At 35.9% G+C, this 25,291-nt stretch overlaps 1 protein-coding gene across 1 annotated transcript in view; it reads left to right on the top strand.

Moving 5' to 3' along the window:
- Nucleotides 1-25,291, top strand: part of GPC6 (glypican 6) — a 1,089,202-nt gene that overhangs the window by 546,555 nt on the left and 517,356 nt on the right. The window contains exon 3 of the mRNA XM_012769753.3: nt 4,842-5,233. Within this exon, the coding sequence (XP_012625207.1) occupies nt 4,842-5,233 (392 nt within the window). The remainder of the gene's footprint in view (nt 1-4,841; nt 5,234-25,291) is intronic.

The following is a 25,291-nucleotide window of genomic DNA, read 5'->3' as shown; positions in this document are numbered from 1 at the left end:
AGCCTTTCCTTGGAATGCTTTTACATTTTATTTGTAGATCTTTGGATTTATCAATAAAAGGGTAGCTCTGCAGCACATGGGAGTAAGGTGGGGAGTGAGGGTGATTTTTGTCCCCCCTGAGGACATTTGACAATGTCTGGCAACATGTGCATCATTCTGGTTGCCACTACTGAGGGAAGAAAGGTGCTACTGACATTGAGTAGACAGAGGCCAGGGATGATATTTAATATTTTAAATATCATATTTTAATTTATATTTTAGTATGTATTTTAATATGTATTTAGTATGTATTTTAGTATGTATTTAGTATTTATATTTATATTTTAGTATGCACAGGACAGTCTTGCCCCACCCCTGGCCCAACAAAGAATTGCCCAGCTCCACCCAGTGTAGAGTAGCAGCATCCTACTGCTAAATACCACGTATGAAGGTGACACTTCACATAGCAAGGACAGATACCCTCAACAACATCCATCTTTGCCTCTATTTTCTTTCAAGGTCTCAGCCCACAGGGAGTGGGAACAGATAAGCCATTTAGGGACCATGTTTTCTCACCCTCCAGTCTAACATAGAAGAGAATCCATAGCACTGTGGGTCTTCCTCCAGTAATGCTCCTCATTAACTTGGCATTTTCCTACTAACCATATAAAGCTATTAGGTAAGCAAGGAGACTTTTGAAAGGAGAAATGATGTCAAAGGATACACCTGAAAGCTGGCGGATGTATGTGGAATGAGGACAAACACTCCTTCTCACTTAACCTTGAAAAAGGCATGGAGTTGAAGATAGAGTGGCAATTGCATTGTGTGTCTGTGAATCACAGCCCCTCCTTACAGAATATCAGCTTTCAGAACCATTTTATCCTCTATGTCAGCTCCTCCCCTGGGGCATTCCTTAGCCAAAGCTGGCTGAGCTGACCAAACTGATTTTGCATGCTTTTTTGGGGGGGAGAGTGGAAAGAAAGAGATGAGCAGAGAACTGTACAGATGTACACACTTGCATGCACATGTGTGTGTTTCTGAGTTTAAGAAAGGGGGTTTAGCAAACTCGCTTCCCAAGGTAGGACAAGTGCTGTCTGTAATCATTTATAGCTATAATCTCCACTGACTTTCACTCATTGGATTCTGTAATGATATGAATTTACACCACTCTGCAGAAACATTCATTTTAAACAAGCTCTTAATGTGAAGTGCCTTGAAAAGCATGAGAAAAGAATAGGAATCTTATGCCCAATCCAGCATCGAATATGTTTATTCACAGTACTATTAATGAGACAACATTACTGGCTTGAATGTGAGAAACTTTTGCTTTTTCATATAGACTGCAAATTCCTACAGAGCTTCTACTCTGACTTTTCCCTCTTGCTTGTGCTTCCCTTTGGCCCTTTGTGCCACCTTCCATTTCAGTCCATTTATTTGGAGGCTTCATTTGGAGCCTTTCTCAAATATCCTTAGGGCGCCTCTTGGCTCCTAGGAGTTGATTTTTGCCCCTCTAGAGGCCTCTCCAGCACTGCACAAGCCTTCTTTTTCACTTTTGCAACAGTGGTGGTTTTTATCTGCAAGACTACGTTCCCACTTGAGACAGTCTGCCCTGCAGCAAACAGATGTTTTCATTGAGATCTCCCCTCTAGATGCATAAAATGCTCCCACAGGCTAATGCTGCCTGGAAAAGTTCTTTTGTGCACCTATGAAGCGTAACTGAGCCCTAAGCAACCACCTTTGATGTATAGTTTGTGATTGGGGAAGAAGAAAAAAAAATCAAATAGCATTTCTTTCTGCCAAACTGTTTCTTGTAGATAAAATTTTTTGTTGACTGAACATTTTATCCAATGTGAGCTTTGCCCTCTCCAATTAAACAAAGGGTTAGATTGACGTTGCCTTTTCTTATATTATTCTTGAATTTTGTTCTCTCGGATGTTGTTTGGAGATGACAATCAGCAACATGGATCAGATAACCATCCTCCAAATCTCCATCTTCTTTGGTTTACTGAGAAATAGTTTTCATTCAAGTATAACATACTTTGTGCAAAGAATCAACCTTCAAAAGGTGGAAGTCTACAGGCATGATGAAAATGAAATGAGTTTACTAATTTTGAAGGACATTAGTTTTGCCTGAGTACCTTAGATCCCCATTTTTCATAAGATCTAAGATCAATTTACCTTAAGGTAGCACCATTTGTCATAATTGGCTGATACATTAGCGTCTTTCGATACCAAATATTAACTTTGACTATGAGATCAGTAAACCACATAATGATTTTGAATAAGGAATAATAACTTGACTTTTGAGGACCAGTGAAGCTTACAGCAAACTTTTGAAATGATGGTACACCACACCCTTAGACAAAACTTTAAGCTTGGAATCTCATGAAATGTTTCTTGGTCTTAAATTCAATCATGAGTATGAATTTAAACATAAGAAAACAAACCACAAGACACACTGAGTAGGCAGTTTGGTTTTACCTATTCACCTTTCCCCATGTCAAAAGGGAAAAGCCCTAAGGAGTGTTGCTCTCTGTAAAAGAAACAATAAAATCTTTATCCCTGGAGGCAAACATTTATATCTCAAAAACATTCATTCATTCTCATTCTCTCTCTCTCTCTCTCTCTCTCTCTCTCTCTCTCTCTCTCTCTCTCTCTCTCTCTCTCTCTCTCTCTCTCTCTCTCTCTCTCTCTCTCTCTCTCTCTCTCTCTCTCGCGCGCGCGCGTTTTTAGCTCTTTACAAATCCAGACCACACTATTAATTACTGACTATTCATCGCTGAAGGCAGTACTCTCTATTTAATAAATTAAGCTTTAATTCCTGAGTCCAACAAAATAATTGACCTCAAAAATAAGATAAATGAATAGACTATCCAGAGCTCCTGATTAGAATCCACTTTCCAGTCTGATTAGATTAGTATTTTTCAATTCAGTGATTTTTCCATTCTTTTCTATTTTCTTTCACAATCTGTAACACTTTTTACCTGTTCCTATATCAGCAAGGCTAGGCTATTTTCACTCTTGGTTTCAAGATTGGAAGGTATTACTTATGATATTTTTATACTTTGGCATTAATAATTTAATATGGTTTAAATTTTAAGGCAAACTTGGTAGCTAGTATTTCTGAAAAAAAATTGAAATGTTCTTGATTTCATAAAATCATAGATAACACCAATATACAGCACATATAAATGTTTTGATAAATCCATCCTTTGACAATTTTGAAAATTTTGCTCTGTCTGCTACAACATTCATTTTCTTTATTTAATCCTTGAAGAGTGGATAAGTTTAATAATATTTAACCTGGTTTTACATTTGATAAAAATAAAAAAAAATTTTGAGTGACTTGCACAAAATGACAAATTTCTAAGCCATGACATTTAGATAATTCTGGAAATTTGCTGCCACTGTCACAACAGAATTTTTGTATTTAAAAAACAATGTATTATTTCATAGTAAGAAGGTAAACATATGAACAGAGTTCTATTTAAGTTTTGCTGCGTTTAGTGTTACTTGAAAACAGATACAAAATAGTTACCATTATTAAAGACATTATTTAATTATCAAGACAAGGGTTCAATTCTATTTTAATCAGAACTGAAGTAGCTTCCACAGAATCCATGGAGAGGAATTCCTCACTAGTTCCTTTATGTGTCTTAAGAAAGACCCCTCCGGGGCTTCAGAAAAAAGAAGACTCTTTTTTTTTAAATTCCTACTGGAAGTCCTTGAAGTGCAGGAGACTTGCTTTGTCCCTGCATTTCTGAGGAGGGATGTATTAATGGCTTCAGGGAATGAAAGGAAACTATGAAGAGGTAAAAACAGAACCACTTTGTTCTTGGGAACTTGAATTGATAAACTCTGACGTATTATCTTTCCTTAGCTTTTTCCTCACCTCAACTTATATTCTCTAAACAGGGTAAAACTTGAGCTTGCTCTATACCCAGGTGTATTTGTGCAAATGGATGGGTTCCCTCCACACAGGAAGTGTCCCTTGAGAGAGCCTGACAGGAGAACTAGTGAGGGTAACAGTATCCAACGGCTTTAATTTCTGTCATTTTCTGTATCCTATAAGTTATCTCAGGAACACTCAAATGCCATTGCAGGATGGAAGCATTCATTTGTTGGTATATACTTTTTTATTTAAAACCCCTTAACCAGAAAGTCCACTGCCCAATATTTTATTCAAGTTCTATTAAATGATGGTTTATATTTATAATGATAATCCAAGACATTTCATGGCTTTCTAACTCATTGCAACCACCTAAATTATATTCATTATAGCTTTAGTATTAAGTGAACTTAATTGCATTATGAATCTCTGAACACTGCTAATTGATTGCTATATATAGAAAGTAGGAGTCTAAAACATTAAATTAATTCGAATATCCCATTTATGGACTATTCCAAATAAAAGCAATTTAATTGAATTTAGGGTTAGGACAAATTAGTAAACAGGCTGAAGCAAATGTATTTATCATTATGTTAATGACAATACTTTGCACATTACGGTTGCAACATATTTTGATTTGAGTTTTTATCAAACAGTAGGATTTTCTAAAATTTAAAAATAATTGAAAAGTGAACTATTTTGGAGGAGTATTACCTAGGAAACTCCTAATGTTAATGGATGCTTTGTCAATGGCTATTATAGGGTCTTCTGTTTTCTGTGACTCATAGAAGATCCCAGGCGTAGGTCAAATCTCATTTAAAATATTGCTTTTGTTGCTCAATTAATATCTTCATCACAGAATATGTTTTTCTATGAAAATGCCCATTAAAAGCAGTTGTGTTTAAGGTAAGTAGATGTCTTAGGCTTTCTAGATGTTATTAATTTATGATCGCTTTTCTTGTTTTCTCTGCAGAATTTTTCCGAGAGCTCCTGGAGAACGCAGAAAAGTCACTAAATGATATGTTTGTGCGGACCTATGGAATGCTGTACATGCAGAATTCAGAAGTGTTCCAGGATCTTTTCACAGAGCTGAAAAGATACTACACTGGGGGCAACGTGAACCTGGAGGAAATGCTCAATGACTTTTGGGCTCGGCTCCTGGAGCGCATGTTTCAGCTGATAAACCCTCAGTATCACTTCAGCGAGGACTACCTGGAGTGTGTGAGCAAATACACGGACCAGCTGAAGCCCTTTGGAGATGTGCCCCGGAAACTGAAGATCCAGGTTACCCGCGCCTTCATTGCTGCTCGCACCTTCGTCCAGGGGCTGACTGTGGGCAGAGAAGTTGCAAACCGAGTTTCCAAGGTAAAGGAAAGTGTGTTGTCTTTCTAACCGGATCTCCTCTTTTACTCTTTTTTTAAAACAAATGTTTACCAGAAAAAAAAAATCAGAGTAAAAATTCTTGCTTACAGTGGTCCTTGCTCTTAGAGAAATCAACTAAATGTCAAAGCATAATTCTGTTTTATCCTCCCTTGCTTTGTGTGAGAGGAGACAGGATTTCAAGCGCTTCCACGAGGTTTGGAAATGAATGTCAATATTTATCAGCAATATAGCAGAGAAGCTTTTATCAAGAATGGTGCAATGACTATAATCACTTGGCATTTCTGATCAGAGTTTTAAGGAGGATAAATACTTATGAAATAGTCCATTCAGAGGTTATAATCCTGTAGGCAGTCAAAATGACAGTCTTCACTGGGCCAGCAAGTGGAGACAAGTTGTTGTTCAGGACAGTAGCATTTGGCGTTTCTTCTTTTTTATCACATGTCAAAGTGTCCAAATTCCTTAATGGTGAAGGAATATCCCTTTGCTGACACCTGTAGAACCAGATTAGGGAGGATTAATGAATACAAAGTATGGATTCTTGCAGAGAATTCCTTTTGGTATCCATTATCTCTGTAACTCTATACCATGAATTGCAATGGGCTTCTAAAAAACATAAATCACTAATCCACGTTTGGGCCTTTCCTTGAGGATAATGTTTCTAAACCTTTCGTGCAAGGGATCATTCTCCACCACTGTCTTTAAACGTTGAATATTTCCTATGTAGAGGATGTCTGCCTTTGTTTGAGTTCTTCCTTGACACTTAATACTCTTCTGAGATGGACCTGCCCATTTATGAGGTTAGTCCTACAAATGAACTGAAAGATGATTACTTTAAGCAGTAAAGTTAAAAACGATATATAACAGAAATCTGATATTATGTCACCCAAAGAAGGTATATTTGCCCAAAGATTATTGCCAAACACTACCTTTCTATTGCAGGGATGTGCTAAAGAGCCACCATATTTTTCATAACTGTTGGAACTGTCTCTCTGTGTTGTTGTTTTTTTTTTTTTCCACTTATACTTCCTCAATAGTTATATCTTGGCATAAAGACCACTTATACCCTTGAAAATGTTTCTCTCTGGCACTATTGGTTATATTTGTTGCAACCTATTTTTAAATTATTAATTCCTAAAAAGATTATTTGCAAGAAGGCTGTAAATCCTCCAAGGGATTTAATAATATAAAGGGCATATAATTTTGATGTTAAAAACACTATTTTGAATATATACAATGTTTTAGATACCAAAGGACCTATAGCCCCCAAAGTGGATTATTAATAATAAGGAGTTAGGCAGGTGAAATAGCAAGAGGAAATGTGATTCCCTAAGGATAGTAGGCAAAATGTAAATAAGTATAAAAAACAAATGTGTATTCCATGTTTTCTTGAATAGATAGATTTTTTGGTAAAAAAAAAAAAATTAATTAAATTAATTTAGTAGGTTACACTAAGTTTAATCACAGAGGCTTCAAGTCGAATCCTTTGTTTTTGTTGAGGAATGAAAGATGCAGCCAGCCTTTAAGAAATACAAGGTAAGAAATTCAAAGCATGGATTTATACATGGAACATTCCTGATTGTACATATTTAATCTATCTGAGTGTGAATCATGTTTCTGTTGATGTGTGTATATCATTGTTTGGTGAGGTTGGAGTGAGGTAAGAGAGTATTTTCTAGCAAAGTGTGTAAAAAGCCAAAAGGCGAAATTGCTGCTGACTCTTCCTCCTGTTTCTTAGAGTATGGCATTAACAACTCCCTGGGGATGGTGCCTCCTCTTGGTCATTTGCTGACTGTCTCATTCTGAAGTCTTTGTCTATCAAAATCTAACATGCTCTTCTTTATGATGAAGGTTGACCTCAGGGACCAACCATCAGTAGTATATGACCTTTAATTTTTTTCTAGAAGTAGTAAGGGAGGTACTCTGCAAGACTATATTCTTTCTTCTACTGATTCCATCATGACTAACATTCGTTTACAGAAGAACTCCTCTGGATGCGGGATGTACAATAGGCTCTAGGTCATGTAACCATGGAAAGTGAACTGTTCTTTGCAGATACTGGTTTTCTGGCCTGAGTTTCATTAGCCCTAATCAACTAAATTCATAAATAACATCCTGCTATCTGAGCACTGCCTTCTGGAGAAAAGGAAGGAAGAAAGGAAAGGAGAGAGAGAGGAAAGAGGAAGGAAGGAAGGAAGGAAGGAAGGAAGGAAGGAAGGAAGGAAGGAAGGAAGGAAGGAAGGAAGGAAGGAAGGAAGGAAGGAAGGAAGGAAGGAAGAGAGGGAGGGAGGGAGGGAGGGAGGGAGGGAGGGAGGGAAAAGCAAGTGAATGCGTGCACCTTGTTTAAAGAAGTTGAACAATTTTTTTCTCAAATAATTTATGACTCAGGGATTTAAGTATTTTACCAATAACTTTCTCACCTAATGATTACCAGATAGTTTGTAGCTGACTAAACCAGACATGAGTGTACTAGTGCTATGAATATTTTCAGCACCCAAAGTTGTGTTTTGTAATAAAAACACAATATTACAAGGACTATATATATTAAGAGAAGAGGCAAGAATTGTTTGAGGTTTAAGTCCTTCATAAATCTGAGGTCTCCTTGTGGTCTATTAATTGAGTGATTTAGAGTTGGTGAAATGATGGCAGAAAAGTTAGAGAATTCAAAGCAAAATTCCCAAATGGAGATCAACAAACTAGCTTATTTCCTGCATCCTAATTTGGGCAAATTTTTTCACATTCAGTTTCTCTCTTCACTTACAGTGACTTCTTAATCTTGGAAGACATCATTAATAGCTTCTAATTAATTGTTTTGACTAGAAAATTTACCTCTTGGCAAAACACAGCAGTTTGACACAAATGTTTTGACATAACATTATAGGGAATATTCTTAGTAGAAAAATGGAGGACTAACTTGTAAGCATCAACAGAATTATATTTAAAACTTGTGCTTCCCATCTCATAGATAAAAACATTTGTCTTTTTCTAGTTTCTGGTTGGAGCATGTTCATTTTAGGTAACTATAATGCAAGCTCTGATTCTTAGAAGCATTATATGATTCTGGAGTGAATATCTGTGAACAGTAAGCCAGGATTATTTTTTGTGTTAATGACCATTTTTGAACATGCCAAGTGTTGGTAAGATGTGGAGTATGAGGAACTTTCTTACTTTGCTGGTGGGAGTTTAAATTGATGTGCTCACTTTAGATAATGATCTGAAAATCCCTATATTGTTGAAGATGCACATATATTTTAAAACTGCATCTTCATCCCTGGAGAAACTATTATTACACATATGTACACGTAGACAGATAGAAGAACGTTCACAATAACATAAAAACTAGAAATATCACAAATGTTTCATCTGCGTAAGTGGTGATCTCTTCACACCATGAAATTCTATGGAGCACAGAAAATAAGTGAACTCCAGCCAGACACTCATGGATATATCACAAAAACCTCATTGTTAGAGAAAAAAATTAAATAGCCAAAGAATATATACCATTTACATAAAGTTCAAAAAGTGCAAAACAAAGCAATACATTATTTAGAAATAAAAAGTATATGTAGTGAAACTCTGAAGAAAATTCAAAGGATGCTAAACAAAAATGTCAGATGATGGTTACCTCTGGAAATGATGTCTGGAGATGCAATCCCAGGGACAGAGACACAGGGAGTCTCTAAAGTTATCCATAAATACTATTTCTTAAGATAGATGCTGAGTGTAGGGGTGTGTTTGTGAGCATGTGGACTTGCATGCATGCATGTAAGATCTTTTTGATGAAAGAAATTAAGGTGGGGAAAGACTTTATCATTGTCTACCTATGAATCTTTCTAGCTGTGTTAAGCCCCTGAACTGCCATCAGTTGTATACAAGGCTTACTACTATTTGTGGACTTGCCAACAAGTCACTTCCACACTCCATACTGTGCTAAATGATGTCAGAGTAACATGGGAGGCAAAGCTCAAAAATGAACAAAAAACCAAATTTTGATAATGCAGTAGTAATCTTGAGAGAATGGATCCAGATGATTTTGTAAGCATTGTTCGTTTATTAAAATATCACCTCCATCCCCTTACACACACCCAGTAGTGAGTGGAAATAAGGAGGCCAACAGTGGCCCAGAAGACTTGTCAGACATTGTGAAGAAAAGAGAGGTTTTCATAAATGGTTTCTTAAATGAAACTGTTCTTCATAAATGAAAAATTATCAAATTTAATTAAATGGAGGCTTTGAAATACCTCCATTTAAAGCATCATCTGATCATAGTGGAAAACCATTCTGAAGACTAACAGATCATCTACTTAAATCAAGCTTCAATTAGTCATCATGGAGGCAAATGTGGAAATGACTCCAGTGTCTTCAATAGTCCATCATGGTACCATTTATACTGAGAACTTTTCATATATTTTTGCTTTAATAGAAGTGACTTCTTTGAGTAACAGCTGTAAATTGAGTCAAGAGCAATCACATTAGCTATGCAATCACTTCATTGATTTATTCCAGACAAGCCAAGTAGATAGTAGAGCTGGGATCCATAGAATTCAAACTATTGACAAATACTGTCATCTATCTATCTAAAATCTTTCTGCCTTGTGGTGCATGACTTTGAAAAGAAAGTCTGGCTTTTAGTCTCTGGTAAGACCAGTATAGTTTCATCAATAGACATCTCCCCATCTGTGCTACACAGACTGGTGTTTTTGCATGAAGCGCTTCCTAAAAGGTTCATTCATACCTGAATAAGCAGCCTTTCATTAACAATATGTGCCATAAACAGAGTCAGTTTTTGATAATTGTAGTTGATGCACTATAAGGAAAAAAAAATCATCAAATTTAATTAAATGGAGACTTTGAAATGCCTCCATTTAAATCATCATCTGATCATAGTGGCAAACCATTCTGAAGACTTAACCATGCATCCAACTTACAAGAAAAAATGCTATTCTATTTAGATGTTTGTTTTGGGGAAAGAATTCAAAATATAAAGCAAGAACACCTATTGAATCTGTCACCTGAGTTACTGGTTTTGTTCCTTCTGTAGCAATTATTTTTTATTGGAGTTAATTTTTGTGAAGTGATTCATAAATGAAAAGGACCATTAAAAGGCCTTAAGTGAATGAAACCTTTTGATAGGTAATCTGTGGTGAGTGTATTCTCTTCTGTAATTGATGATTATTCAATGTAGATTACTTTAATAATATGCAACGTGATGAAGAACACAATAACTTTTTGAAATTATCGATAATGCTTCTGTGTTTACAACTTTTAAGTCAGCATAAATAATCTATGCCTGCCATCTTATGATGGTGTTGTGAACATTATATTTAGAAAGTACTTTGCAGTTGATAAATAAATAATTTTATGATAAAAATAGTAAGAAAATGATGCTAGTACTAGGAACCATAACAACAAAAATAACTATTAATATAATTTGTTGAAAATGTATGAATCTTACCATGGTCCACATACTGTGCTAAGCATTGGAAATTATAAGAGCATAAGGAAGTCCAGGGTCAGGAGAAGAAAAGAACATTTCCCCTTCTAGAACAGCATGTGGAAAGCATCACAGTTGAATCTATAGAAGTTAGAAAGAAAGTCCCAATTTGATTTAAACAATTTGATTGCTTTGATTAAAACATTTAAAATCTTTCATATTAATTTTAAGTTCTCTCGCAAAATGTGTAGCCAAGGGATATACATTTGGAAATGACTGAGTTAGAAAGACTTCCAATGTGTTAAAAGCTATCTGTCTCCTTTCTTCTTGTTCTTTTGCAGCTTATGTCTGTTTATAATAGCCTATGCCTGAGTTATGTTATTTTATTTTAAAATTATACTCTCTATTGGAATTCCATTACAATGATCACCTTCTTTCCACTGATTTTAAAGTTTTATTTATATTGAAAGAAGTTAACAGGTTCCTTAACCCTTTCTAAATGTACCATGTCTAGAAAAAGTTTGGAAAACATAGTTCTGACTATACTGCGTCTATCCGATACAAACTTCTGTTGTCTACAGTCTGAGATAGGTGGTAATAATATTTCAGCATTCACCCTGGCCCAAATGTGGTTCCTTGTAAAAACACAGCCATTTATGGAGATTTAGCTCAGTCTTGATCAGTAAACATCTGTTCAATGTATTTCATATGTCAAGTACTATTGAGTTCTTGAGATACAAAGACTAAGCAAGTTAAAATACTTACAAGTACTAATTAGAAAAGAAACAAACAAACAAACAAAAAATAACGTCAACATATAATGAGAGAATTATGCAGTAGATGCTTTAGGAACTGACAGGACAGACGCATACTTTAATCTTAGGGTGCAAGTAACCCTTCTGGGGCATGGCTGCTGGGGCCATGTATTGAAGGATTCATGGGTATTAGGCAGATAATGGGGGCACCTAGCATGTGAAGGATGTTTCAGGCAGAGGCAGCATTTGAATGGAAGCGTAGAGGTGTGAAACTCAACGACGTGTGCAGGGAGTGACAAGCACATGGCATCTCTGAGACATAAAGTACAGAGCAATGAATAGCAGGAGATAAGGCTAGAGACCTAAACTGAACCCATGAATGACAACTATCTATTTCACTATCAACATTGTGAATGTCTACGCTGCCTGAATATTTAAAATACAAACTTTCTGTGGATAGAAGCATTCCAGTACATTTGAGGCGCAAACATGTGCTAACCACCTCCTATGTCCCAGGCACTGTTCTATAAAAAAAAAACAAAAAAACAAAGGACATAACAATGAATGGCATTTTTCTTGAGGAAATCACAGTCTATCCTGAAGAGTGGGAGGTATGAAAAAGTTCAAGTGTAGCACAGATAATCAGGATGATGATGGAGATGCAGATAAAATATAAGAGAAATAAATCCATGTTTCCCTTTACCTTGGGAAACTGGAGAAGGCACCTTAAAATAGGCAAGAGTCAGACTTGGACTTAATGAATAGAGAGTCTCACAGAGAGAGAAAAAGGTGTAGCTTTCTTCCCAGGGGCCCCCAACATGTGCAAAGGCGTGAATCATGAAATGTCAAGGTTTTCTGGAGATGAGGGCAGGAGTTAGACTTGGACCATATCATTTGGGTATTGTATTTCAAGTTATAGAATTTAAAGAGCATTGCATAGACAAGGGCTACCAGCCAAGATTTTTCAAAAGACAAATATGTGATCAGATTTTTACTGAAGAAAAATAATCATGGAGAGATGATGAACTAGGTGAGGGGAGACTGATGGCAGGTACTGGGATAGAAGCTGTTGTGATCAACCAGATAAGAGGCGATGGGACCTGAGTAACAGCAGCATGGAGCAGAAGGAGAGCACATTCTGGAGCGGCCACAAGGACTCTCCAGCGCTGGTGCTGTCTCTTCAGATTCTATCCCCAGCATCAAGCGTGGTTCCTGTCGCACGGTTTGTTCCTATTTCCTATTTGTCTGCCTGCTGGTTGATTTGAGAAAAACCAACATATAAATGTCTGTTGGCAAAGGGTGATAACATTTAGCTAGAGAAAGAAGAGAACAGAATCAGATGAAACATCAGAGAGTATACAAAACCAATTTAAAGAGGATTCGGAAAAGGAAGACAGGTGATGGGAAACCAGCAAAGCATGTTGTCCTGAAAGTGAAGGGAGAGAGAATTCAAGAAATAGGGTAATCTGCAGCCTCCACTGCTGCAGAGAGTTAAGCGGGAGGGGCAGAGAAAATAGATGCTTGGATTTGGCCGTTAGGATGTTGCTAACTTTTTAGCAAGCACAGTTTGACTAGAGTGGTTTTAAATTGGTCGAGAAGTTCACTCTTCTGCCCCTGTACATTCCAGAACAATGTGTACATTCCGTGCACAAAGCACAGTCTATGGACTGGTGCCTGTCCACGAACAGGCTGTTACTGTTCTGCAACAGGCTAAGTAGAAAAATTAAAAGTGTTCAAAACTGTTTATAGTAATTATATATGGAGCGTGACATTGCAGAGCTTTTCCTTAAATGTTGTTGAACTTGCATGGTGAGGCTCCCGTGGTGTGAGCTGCACCTTAGTTATACGCCATAAGATCAAGTATCTGGTCGTGATGGATTGGGAAAAATCAAACAATCAACCAAAGATTGTCCAAATAACTTGAACTTCAAACAGATTATTTGAGAGGTACTGTTCTAGAAGAATGCTAAAAATAGGAAAATAATGAATACATTTTGATTGATTTTGTTGATGTGTTTAGGTTTTATTTTTCCCATATTCGGTTTCCGTTTACCCCTTTTTTGTACCTTCCTGCCCTAGTTTTTTTTCCCCCTCTGGGGTATATTCTCTGTATTTACAACCATGATGGGCTTCCAGTAAACCCATTTTGATTGGCATGTCTACTGCTTGCCTGTGCCCCACAAGTACAAGAACTCCTCTGGGGCCATGGAAAATGTGAGTTACGAACAAACAAGACGTCTTTGGTACTAATAGAGAACATCCACTGGTGAAATGTGCCAATTAAAGTACAGCACAGATAAGAAAAAAGGCCCAAGGATAAAACTCTAGTGCTGTAACTCAAAGAATGCTGCTTCCAAAAGAGCTTTATAAAGAAAAATGGACCTGACAGTTTATCCTAGTGTCAATGCTGCCTCTTTTCTTAGATATTTATCTCTGAATGCAGTGATGCTCTTCCCACCAGAAAGTTCTCTGAAACAAGGTTTACACAATCATCCTGCTGTGGTTACTGACAAATGCATAAGCATGCTCGTGTTACTGACAAGAGGCTATGCAGGGTGTGTCATATTATAGGCTGAACTTGAAAGTTTGGAGGATATCTCTTTCATTGTCCCATCTTCAGAGATTCAATGTTATAAGGACATTCCTTGATGCGATACCAGTGCACTGTAGAGGTTTATGAGCCAAGGTACACATCAAAAAGAATTTTAATAAAGCTTGACAGCTATATTGCATTAATAGTGCTGACATATTGAAGCAGGACGTATGTATGGAGTGTGACATACTACTGTTTTTTTAAAATGAGCTATTATTAGGTCATACCGATGTTTGTTGTTAAGAAAGATGGTGGGTATATTATTACATTCCGTAGATTTTTCTCCATTGTTGTCTTTGTCATTACAAGCAAGGATTCTTCTCCTTCACGTGCATGCACTATACCTCTTCTTCTTGATGAGTGATATTCAGTACAAATGACATGGCTGAATCCCAGATACTCAGAATATAGTAATCATAGTATAGTATAGTGTGATAATCATACCAAACGATTTTCAAACTTTACGTATTTTTGTGTCTAAATCGCATAATCAAGAGTGAAAATAGTTCAGAGTGTCAGTAATAGCATAATGGTGACTTTGACATTTAGATGTAAGTAAAACTATGCCTAAATCAATGTATTCTCCAGTTTCACATCAGGTGACACTTGGCTTACATAAACAGAATTTTTGAATGCATTTTTGCCCTCACAGGAACATGCCACGTGTCAAAAATGCCACTTCAATATTTAATACTCAAAAGAGAGCAGTGGATTTTATATGGAAATTGTATCCTCTTTGGTTCATACTATCTGAAGAAGTCAGGAAAGCAAACTTTTCTGTGTTCATTTTGTCTGAAATTTTAACAATCAAAGTTCAGTGAACATTTTAAGCTTTCACAAATATATTAATTGGGGAAACATTATTATGGATACTATTTTTATAGTAGATACAAACATGAGTCTTTCCATAAAGAAATATATTCATTTATAAATAATGGGTGTTAAAATTTTCCTTTGCTCTTGGCTTTCTAAAAACAAATTATTTTATTAAAAATATATCAAGACATAAGGCAACATTTACTTCACTGTTTTTCAATGAAAATGGACATAGAGTAACACGCACACAATTTTTTGGTGCTTTAAAAAACAGCAGAGAACCAAGCAATTTACAGAAATCTTCATTCTTTCCTTCTTAGAATTTTGTTGCTCAAATTAGAGGGTGGGCCAAGGAGAATTCAACTGTGATGGCAATAAAGCATTTTATTGAAAAGAAGAACCTTATGATATCTTGCTGCATTTGTAGAGAGAAGATAACTATATAAAATATTTATGACACTATTTCCATAAAATATCAAAAATATCTATTTTGGAATGGATAAAAAAGTACCCTGACATTTTGGCTAGGATAGCAGATAGAATCCAGATTGAAAGTCTTTTTTATTTGTGTAGTTTTTTTTTTTTTTAGTGTGAAAGTGATAGATTTTTTTCCCAGCAATAGTCTGTTATACCAAATGTTTAATAAATTTTAAAACCTTCAGCTCCTAGCTATCCAAGACTTGTCTTTTGATCAACTTACAATTTGGCACTTACATTGTGATTATGGGACAAAGAGAATTGGGGAAATGAGATAATCTTATGAATCACCCAAGCAAAATGGACATTTCTTTCCTTGAAATTACAAAGAAAATTCAAGCAAAATTGTCACTCTAGTTTTTTTTTGTTTTTTTGTTTTTTTTTTTGAGACAGAGTCTCACTTTGTTGCACAGGCTAGAGTGAGTGCCATGGCGTCAGCCTAGCTCACAGCAACCTCAAACTCCTGGGCTCAAGCAATCCTTCTGCCTCAGCCTCCCGAGTAGCTGGGACTACAGGCATGCGCCACCATGCCCGGCTAATTTTATATATATATATATTAGTTGGCCAATTAATTTCTTTCTATTTATAGTAGAGACGGGGTCTTGCTCTTGCTCAGGCTGGTTTCGAACTCCTGACCTCGAGCAATCCACCCGCCTCGGCCTCCCAGAGTGCTAGGATTACAGGCGTGAGCCACCGCGCCCGGCCTGTCACTCTAGTTTTAATCGCCAGGATATTTATTTTTTGCTGGTGGTCAGAAAAATAATTTTATGTATTTTCGTATAATTTTTTGACTACAACATCAATATGTGCTCATCCAAATAATTTTTTGGAAAATTAAGAAAGTACAAAGAAGGGAATAAAATAATTCTAAAGTCTCCCTACCCAGAAATAACTAATGTCAAAAGTTTGTGTTTCTAGTGTAGCTCTAACATAATTTTTTTATTGTCTAATCATATGGGATGTTTAATATTAAATTCTACTTTTGTTATTTTAACATCATATGCATTTTTCCACATCAGTGGCATTTCTTTAAAAAATTCCTCCTATTTCGTAAGAAAAATGTTTTTTACTATCTGAAGGATTTGTTTCCTGTTAATATATCTAGCTATCTTTCACAAAAAGTGACCTGCTGGACATTCTTTCTAAGAGAAGAAAACAAGTGGCTCAAATTATTTGTTGGCACGTGGGCATGCATCTGTAGCTTGGCTCATTTAGCACACTGAATTCTAGGGTACTTGGGAACTCTACGACTCTTTTAATATGTATTTAATTGTTCAAATTTACTGATTGATATGTACATACTCCAGATAGTTACATGATTTAGAAACAGAGTTGTTTTTTTTTAAAAAAAAGGATAAGAAAGGTGGAGACATAAAGAGGAGGTAAGGAATGACACTGATAGAAAAATGTTTAGTAGAAATCCATGAATAATACTTTACATTCCACCAAAAATCTAGATTTAAGTCTGATTGGAAACTGGTGAACCTTGGTCCAAACTGGCCCACAAATATGTTTTATTTGACATGTATTCTTTAAGACTTCAAATAATGTTTTAAAATAGGGAAGATTGACATAAAATGTGGATTTCGAGAGTTTTTTGAAAGATAGAACAACTCTGACCCTGCAACTACATAGCAAAAATCAGCTGGAGGTAATTACTGTTTAGACCGAGTTTGCATTCACTTGAGCATCCCCGTTCCAGTTAGACACAGGTCTGATCACTCCTGTAATTGGCCTGATCCAGAAGTTGATATTGGTTGCCATCTATCTGCGATGCTTGACTCTATTTTTCATAATAGAGAAATGTTTCTCTGTGCCTATTTCTTTATGTAAAGCGAAATACAGGACTGAGTGCAGTGACTCACACCTGTAATCCCAGCACTGTGGGAGGCTGAAGCAGGATGATCGCTTCAGCCCAGGAGTTTGAGACCAGCTTGGGCAACTTAGCAAGTCACAGTCTCTACAAAAAATGAAGAAAGGTAGCCAGGCATAGTAGTGTGTGACTGTAGTCCCAGCTCTGTAGGAGGCTGAAGCAGGAGGATCACTTGAGCTCAGGAGTTTGGGGTTGCAGAGCTATGATTGTGCCACTGCACTCCAGCCTGGGTGATAGAGCAAGACTACATCACTTAAAAAAAACAAAAAACAAACCTCAAACAGTAAAATCCAAATAAACCATGTTTTAAGAAAAAAATGGATGGTAGCTTTTTTTTTTCCTTGTAGGTACAAAATATTCTAAGTACTCAACATGCAAATAGCATATAGTTTAAAGAACATATGCAGTGAACTTCACTCGCAATTATTGCTTAACTCACTAGCCTTTGAATTTGCAAATCTTCCTTTAAGCTATCAGCCATTGATATAAGGGAAACATTATCCCTTAATAATATGAAAGCAAACCAATTGCTAAGAAAAAAATTCTACTATTCTTGATGTTGGGACCAGGAAAAGAGAAATGACACTTCCCTCTTTAATATCTTCAAGAATGTCTTCATAATACACACAACTAGACGTTTACTAAGCCAAAATGAACCTTAGCAAGCACAGGCCCAGAGTGTTTTATAGATGGCTTCATAACATCATCACCATTATCAAATCTCTTCCCATTTAATGTAAACGGAAGCCAACGTTTATTGAGTACTCATCAACCACTATGCTAAGTACTTTTCAAACATTGCCATTTAGTCCTTACATTAAACCTATGAGATAGGTATGGCTATTATTCCACTTATTAAATAAGGGGCTGAATGACACAGAGCCTATGCTCACACAGAATTGAAAGTTTTGTCTTTAAATACAACAAACTAGTACACATCTCCTTGGTCCATATTCAAGAGGAATATGATGTGAACCCATACATAATTGAAAATTTTCTATAAGTACATTAAAGTAAAAAGAAACAGGTGAACTAATTTTAATAATATATGTTATTTAACACAACACACCCAAAGCCTTGTTATTAAATATGTGATGAATAAAATAATTATTAATGAAATTAATTTTTTTTATACTAAGGCCTCAAATTTTGGTGTGGTTTTTGTATCTACGGCACGTCTCAGTTTAAACTAGTCACATTTCATGTGCTCAAGAGGCTAGCAGCTAAGGAATTGGACGGTGCAGAGATACTGCTTTAATGCATTATCCTCCTACTTTAGATAAAGAAAATTTTAGGAACTCACTCCAGGAAGCTCCTGTGGTTTATTATTCATATAGTTCCTCAAGTTATAAGGAAAATAGAAAACCATTCTGTCTTTGCATAAGGCATTTTTGAGTCTGATTGGGACTCTATCATAAATAGCATAGACATTTATTGAGAGATTTGTTCTTACCAGTGCCTCAGAGGCCCTATATTAGTGCAACTGGTGTCCCAGAGGATAATGATCACTGACAAGGTTGCCAGTCACCATGGATGATTACTCTGTGATTTTCCATGTGCCCCAGGAAAGTGGAGGAGACTAATTAATACAGGAGCTGGCGAGTAGCTAGGGTTGTTAGAATCAGCAGTAAACAAAATAAATAAATGCCCAATTACAACCATGGCAGGGCTCTCTGAGATGTTTTGCTCTTAAAAAAGAGTCCTAATACTCATAAAGGTGGCCTATCACTGGATTAAGTGACTCAAAACCACATGACCCATTTCAGATAGATTGAAGGTATTTTACAAATTTTTGGTAAAGAAGGTACAAAAATAATTACAGTATAATTCTAGTGGGTTATATGACATCTTATTTGTTTTTCCTATGCTCCTTGTCTATATGTAATCTTTTCTTCTTTAGTAAATTAGGTTCGTGTATGAGGTCTTAGCACTGCTATGGTAAAGGAACCATTGCATTTAGAAATAATGTAAAACAATCAATTTATTATGATTTTACCATTCTTTACTGTAAGTTTTATTACCTTTCAAAAACTCAATAGAGGTTAAAAGTTTATAATTGATCCACTGGGTAATGTTTATAAGATACAGCCCCTGAAGCATTGGATCATTTTGATTTTTCATTAAATATCTTAGCATAAGGGTTTTTTAAAAAAAAAAACTGAGAAATTATAATTTTAGTGAATTACTACTTGGGTGCATAAGGTGATACAATAGTGGATTGACAAAGTTGACATTCATCCTCCCAAAATTTCTATCACGGTCAAGAAAGGACTTCTCATCATAGGGATCATATTTAATAATTCCTGTTAATTTAAGTGAGCATTATGGAATTGATACTTTCATCACCACTCTGCAAATTATGATTTGTTATTGGGTTTCCTTTTGTACTATAGAGGATCAGATCTACTGGCAGAAGTTGACAGCTCAGTGGCAGCAACCACTTCCCGGACATACACAAATCCCCCCCCCCCCCCGCCAGCTCCAAGCACCATGGTGATAGAGAGCTGACTTTAGACTTATGTTATAATTCTATTCATTAAATTAATTTAGAATATGTAAACTGATTTATTGTGAGCTTTAAAATCGTTTCCCTCAAGAGAGCCCAGAATATTAGGTTAACAGTTTTTTTGTTGTTTTTGTTTTTGTTTTTTTTTTTAACGTGGCTTTGACTCAATTTCAGGGGGCAGGCAATTTCATGTCAGCATCCCATAATTTTAGCTACACAGTGTCATTTTTCTCTCTACTTTTCACTGCCCAGTCAAAAATCTATTGGAGAGGTTACAAGTATGTCAGAATATTTCCACCAGAGAGAAAGTTAGTGGATAACTTCTATCCATAGCCTCAAATATTTTGTCTTCGCTCCAGCATTTGTGGTTTGCACTTCCTTTTGGGTACTCAGCGATTCTACAAACGAATCTGTTGAAAATTGAGCATAATAATTTCAAGTAGCACAATCACTTTGTAGCCTCGTTATCGTTTTTTTTTTCTTTCTGTGTTGCTTCTCTTCTATATTTCTGCCTTTTCTATGCCTTAGTTTCTACTGAAATCTATAATAGATTTTGATCACTCCAAGTATAGGCTGTTGGCACCTCAGGGTATCTCTCCTAGACTTTAGGCTTCTTAGTTTCTTTTGGGCATCCTAAGAATACCTTTGTCAAATACCATTTGTATTAAAACACTGTCTTGTTCATAAATTCTGGCAGCATATTGCTCATCAATTACTTTAATAATCTGGAATATTTACTAAGTGCTTGGCTCTTTGCTGGGCACCATTGGCAAGTCAGAAGTGGGCAGCCCAGCCTCAAGTCTTCCATCTCTCACCCAACTGTATCATTAGTCCCAATTCAATGGCAAATTTTTTCAAGCAAATTTATCATACCCTCCCCATGACAGTTTTTGTGCAGTTCCTCTGCCATTTTCTTTCTCTCCTCTCCTGTGCCTTTCTCTCCTCTCCTTTTCAGAGCACCTCTTTTGCCTCCTTGAAAACTTGCTAAAATCTACTTATTGCCAGATCTAGTAACTGTACAGGAAGCTCCTTACAGCCTCATCAGTTTTTCACTCAGCCTCTTTTCAGAACCTCTGTATGAAGATTTCAGCATGTTTGTTGACTCAAAAATGTTCACATTTTCCCACACATTGGGCCTCCCCAACCTGAAGAATGTAAACTAATACTCAAGGAAGGAACATGCCTTCCATCCGTAATATTCCTTGCAGCAAACACTATTGAAATTTGAGCATGGTAGACATTGAATAAATATTTTTACTGCTGTTACATTGCTTTCTCTTTCTTTTAGTCTTACCATAGCTGGGATGGGGGAAAAGGTAATATCCATATGTGTTATAACACCACCCACTTTATTGTAATCAGTGCCCTGAATATCTGATGGTTTTAGAAAAGGATGTGATATAGATCCTTCTAGAATCCTACTTCTTCACAAAAGAGATAAAAGTAGATACTCAGTGCATTTGGTTAACCAACAGAATGGTAGCACCTTTTTAGGTTGGAACGTCTAGGTAGAAAGACATTGTAGACAAATGAAAGATTAATCACTGAATATAGGCCGAGAAATCACATATTCCCCCCAGCTCTCACTTAGATGATGCAGCAGCTTGAGATCAACTAAAGATTAATGAATCTTCATTTGTACTACAGATTTCCAAAATAGCTATGTCTATGTCACCTATCGCTATATAGATATAGGTATCTATACTGTTTCCATAGTTACTGGAGCAACTGTTCTCTCCCTTGAATTTTCCTTTCATGCCTTAGAATTCAGCTCATCTATCCGGAAGCTTACTGACTACTTGATTCAGTGAATTATTAGTGAAGGGAACTGTATACCAGTGGCTTCATATTCTTTATACATGAGCATTATAGATTTCCCTAAATGTGAATAAATACAAGAAAAATATGTTCCAAAATGCTGAAATCTTGGAAACATTTTTACTGTGAATTTTAAGAGTTGTTAAAGAGAAAGGAAAGAAATAAAGGGAAAATCAACTAATCTCTTTTGTGAAGTGCTCACCTTGCACATTTACAATTAAGCTGTTCTGATTTCTGTAATTAAGACAATTTCCTCTGAGAGGCCTTAATCGTTCATGCCCATGAGTAAAAAAAGGCTGTTGTCATGAATGAACGATTGAAAGAAAGGGCTCATTCAGATGCATCAGTTGCTTTGAGGAATCTCTGAAAACAAACCAAGCATGTAAAAGACAATCAGTAGGTTTGGCCAGGATGATTTTAGCAATTTGTGGGATATACTAGCTCATGTATTTAGTTATCCCTTCATTCAACAAACATTCTTTGAGCACTAATTCTTTGGCAGGTGCAATGGGTACAGTGAATAAGACCTAGCCCTGCCCTAAAATTCTCACTCTAAAGTGGGTACCAGACCAATGAATAGTAAAGGGCAATCAGTGCTAAGACAGGTGTTCATGGTCATAAGAACTCAGGTGACCATTGAAATGAGCTCAACCTATGTGGGCCCTTTTGCCTTAGAGCATTTTATTTTGCCAGTCATATATTGCACATCAACAAAAGCATAAATTCTAATGCAGATATGAAAATTCATTGTTTCAATTTTTGAGAAAATAAAACTAAATAAACAATAAGATCATATTTATTGATTATTCACAAATCATATGCTACTATTTCTAGGAATAGTTTATTATGTGTTCTATATGTACGTAATATGAATATGTTATACCATGAACATAATATGCCATGAATATAACATTGTAGACAAAGTCAAGAGAAACTTGATGTAATCCAGAGCTCACTAGACCAGGAAAAGGAGATACCTGGGATTGAATTCTTACTTTGACCTTAATTAGTTGTCTGAATAACTTCATTTCTTTCCTTCTTAGCAAAGTGAAGGAATTGGATGAAATGCTTTTTAGGAATAAAACTCTCAATGTAGCAGTCATTGGGGCCATAGACATATAACTGTGTGAGTAAAGTATATATTCAGGACTGCGCATTTGGGCATTTAGATCTGTGTGGGAAAGGACTGGCCAAGTAATGTGGGTTAGCAATTAATTTGAAAGTTATAGACCATACTGCCTTGTCTGTGTCTTTGAACAAAGCTTCGGACTCTATCTAGCTGCTTCTTCTAACTGCCACTCCTACCATTGTGCTCAATTCTAATTATGGCGTGACGCAGCTTACTTTTACAATAACAGGATGTTGCTCCTTTTGTAAATCACATCAAATCCCAGAGACACTGTTGAGCAGTTGGATACCTGTATGCTTAACGTGTTTTTCCATGGGCTTCCTAGAATTCAACTTGTCATTTTGGCAGAATCAAACGCTTATATCTACTATGCTGCATTTTCTTCCACAATTCATAATTTTAATTTTGGCACTCAAGATGCATTTTGTGTTAATGCACATTACTGCCAGAGAAAATGGACACCCTGCTGAAGAAATGGCATTTGCAGCATTCCCTGTTGAATCCCACATTTGACTGGCATGTGTATCCTAGAAAAATTGGCATAGCACCTTGTGAGAGGGCACAGTGCCATCTAACAGTCGGGGCGGAATTTAGGCTGAAAAGTGATCACAAATGATGTCAGCTGGGAGTGTTCAGGAATGAAGTTTTGGCTCGCTGGAGTAAAGGGAAATAAGTACTCTTAAGAAAATCTGCTTTTATGCAGAAGTTTCCACTGACTATCACATTTCAAATACATCTTAGGAAGATTGGAAGACTCTTTCACTAACTTGTAAGAATGATGTTTAAAATTTAATTGTTTAATAAAGTTGAATAATGGCAGTATGTTTATATTTACTCTATAGTTTGTTAAATCAACATGCAGGTGGGTAGAGTATATCAAATCAGAGTCAACAGGCTTTCGTGTACAGAGTAGCATGAATAAAGGATGATATTCTTCTGCCATTTGTGACCTGGTGAAATTCTCTGATTATGGAACCTCTGCTATTTTGTCCACAAAGTGGTGATAATAGGAAGTGGGGACAAAGTACTTACAAAGGGTTCTTACAAGAGTTAGGTGACACAAAAATACAAGAAAAGTGATAAGCAAAAGCAGATTCTTATAATTGAAAATATTGAATGATATAAAGGCTTTATGTAGAAATGAAACATACAAAATATATTCCAAAGTAGTAGACTACAAAAACTTACCAGAGCAATATCAATTTTAAGAACTGTAATACTCTATATTATAAATATGATGATCCAAATTATGGAATTCTGTATCTGCTCAGAGGAATAGGCTCTCCTTATCCGTATTCTAATCTCATATTACACCGCAATATGCTTTGGCAAACAAAAGGAAACACATGGAAGTCATCTGAGTTTTTATTCTTTTATAATGTTTTTAAGTATGTGCATACTTAAACCCTTTTGGGAAATGCATACTTTGGAAACTGCATGTAAGGTGCACTTGGGGCTTAATCAATAAAGTCAGCATACGTCGCATTCCCTCTCCTTATATTCCCTCCAAAGTACCTCCAAGATTTTTGTTCTAGACAATTAATTAAAGCCAAATAAGTACTCCCAGTGATTTCATGATTACTACTGGAAAATTTCAGGATTTAATAAGTCATGGTATAATGCTTCTAAAATAAATACAAGCAATTCTTACTAAAGTAGAGTCTTGCAGGATAAAGTTAAAGGTGAAAACTTTCTTATTCATGAACTCTCTACCTATCCAGTTAATAGTTGAAAACCACTGAAAAGAGACTTTTTTCCCCACAAACCCTCAATTTTTGCACACATGATTTTCTTATTGATTGCACATGAGAATTGACTGTGTTCTCATTACTTGCATTTTTATTGCTCCCTGAGTGTTGACTTCAAAATTTTATTTCTTCTGTGTTGGATCTTCTGAATGTCTATGATCCAGTTTCCAACCTAGTTAGTCTCTCTCTCTCTCTCTCTCTCTCTCTCTCTCTCTCTCTCTCTCTCTCTCTCTCTCCCTCCCTCCCTCTCTGTCTTTCTGTCGTATCATCCACAGAAAGGAACTGAATTTTGTACTTATTAAAGTTTTATTTGGGTACAAAAATTTATGTCCCCAATCTCAGTATTTTATCAGTATTTTAATGTTATTCATGCAATATCAATTCAATTTCAAGGTGATCAACTAGTAATTTAAAATCAAGTAGTAATTTAAAATTTGAAACAATAATATTTCTGGAGAAATACAGAAGAGGTACTATGAACATTATTCTATATTTACTGTCTATTGTCTCTTCTGACTTTGTAATTAATAATGAAAATCAGTTTTATCTAGAAACCGAAACATGATCCAAAAATAAAGTTTTAAATAGTGGGAAGTATTTTTAAAATTTAATATAATTAGAGTATAATTCTAGTAGGTTATGTGACATCTTATTTGTTTTTTCTATGCTTCTAATCTATATGTAATCTTTTCTTCTTTAGCAAAGTAGGTTGATGTGTATGAGGTCTTAGCACCATTATGATAAAGGAACCATTGTATTTAGAAATAATGTAGAACAATAAGTTTATTATCACTTTACCATTCTCTATTGCAAATTTTATTACCTTTCAAAAATTCAGTAGAGGATAAAGTTTATAATTGATTCACCAAGTAAAGCTTTCAAAATTGTTCATAA

This window comes from Microcebus murinus, chromosome 13 (assembly GCF_040939455.1).
Source record: "Microcebus murinus isolate Inina chromosome 13, M.murinus_Inina_mat1.0, whole genome shotgun sequence".
NCBI classification, from domain to species: domain Eukaryota; kingdom Metazoa; phylum Chordata; class Mammalia; order Primates; family Cheirogaleidae; genus Microcebus; species Microcebus murinus.
This window is presented reverse-complemented; position numbering and strand designations above follow the sequence as displayed.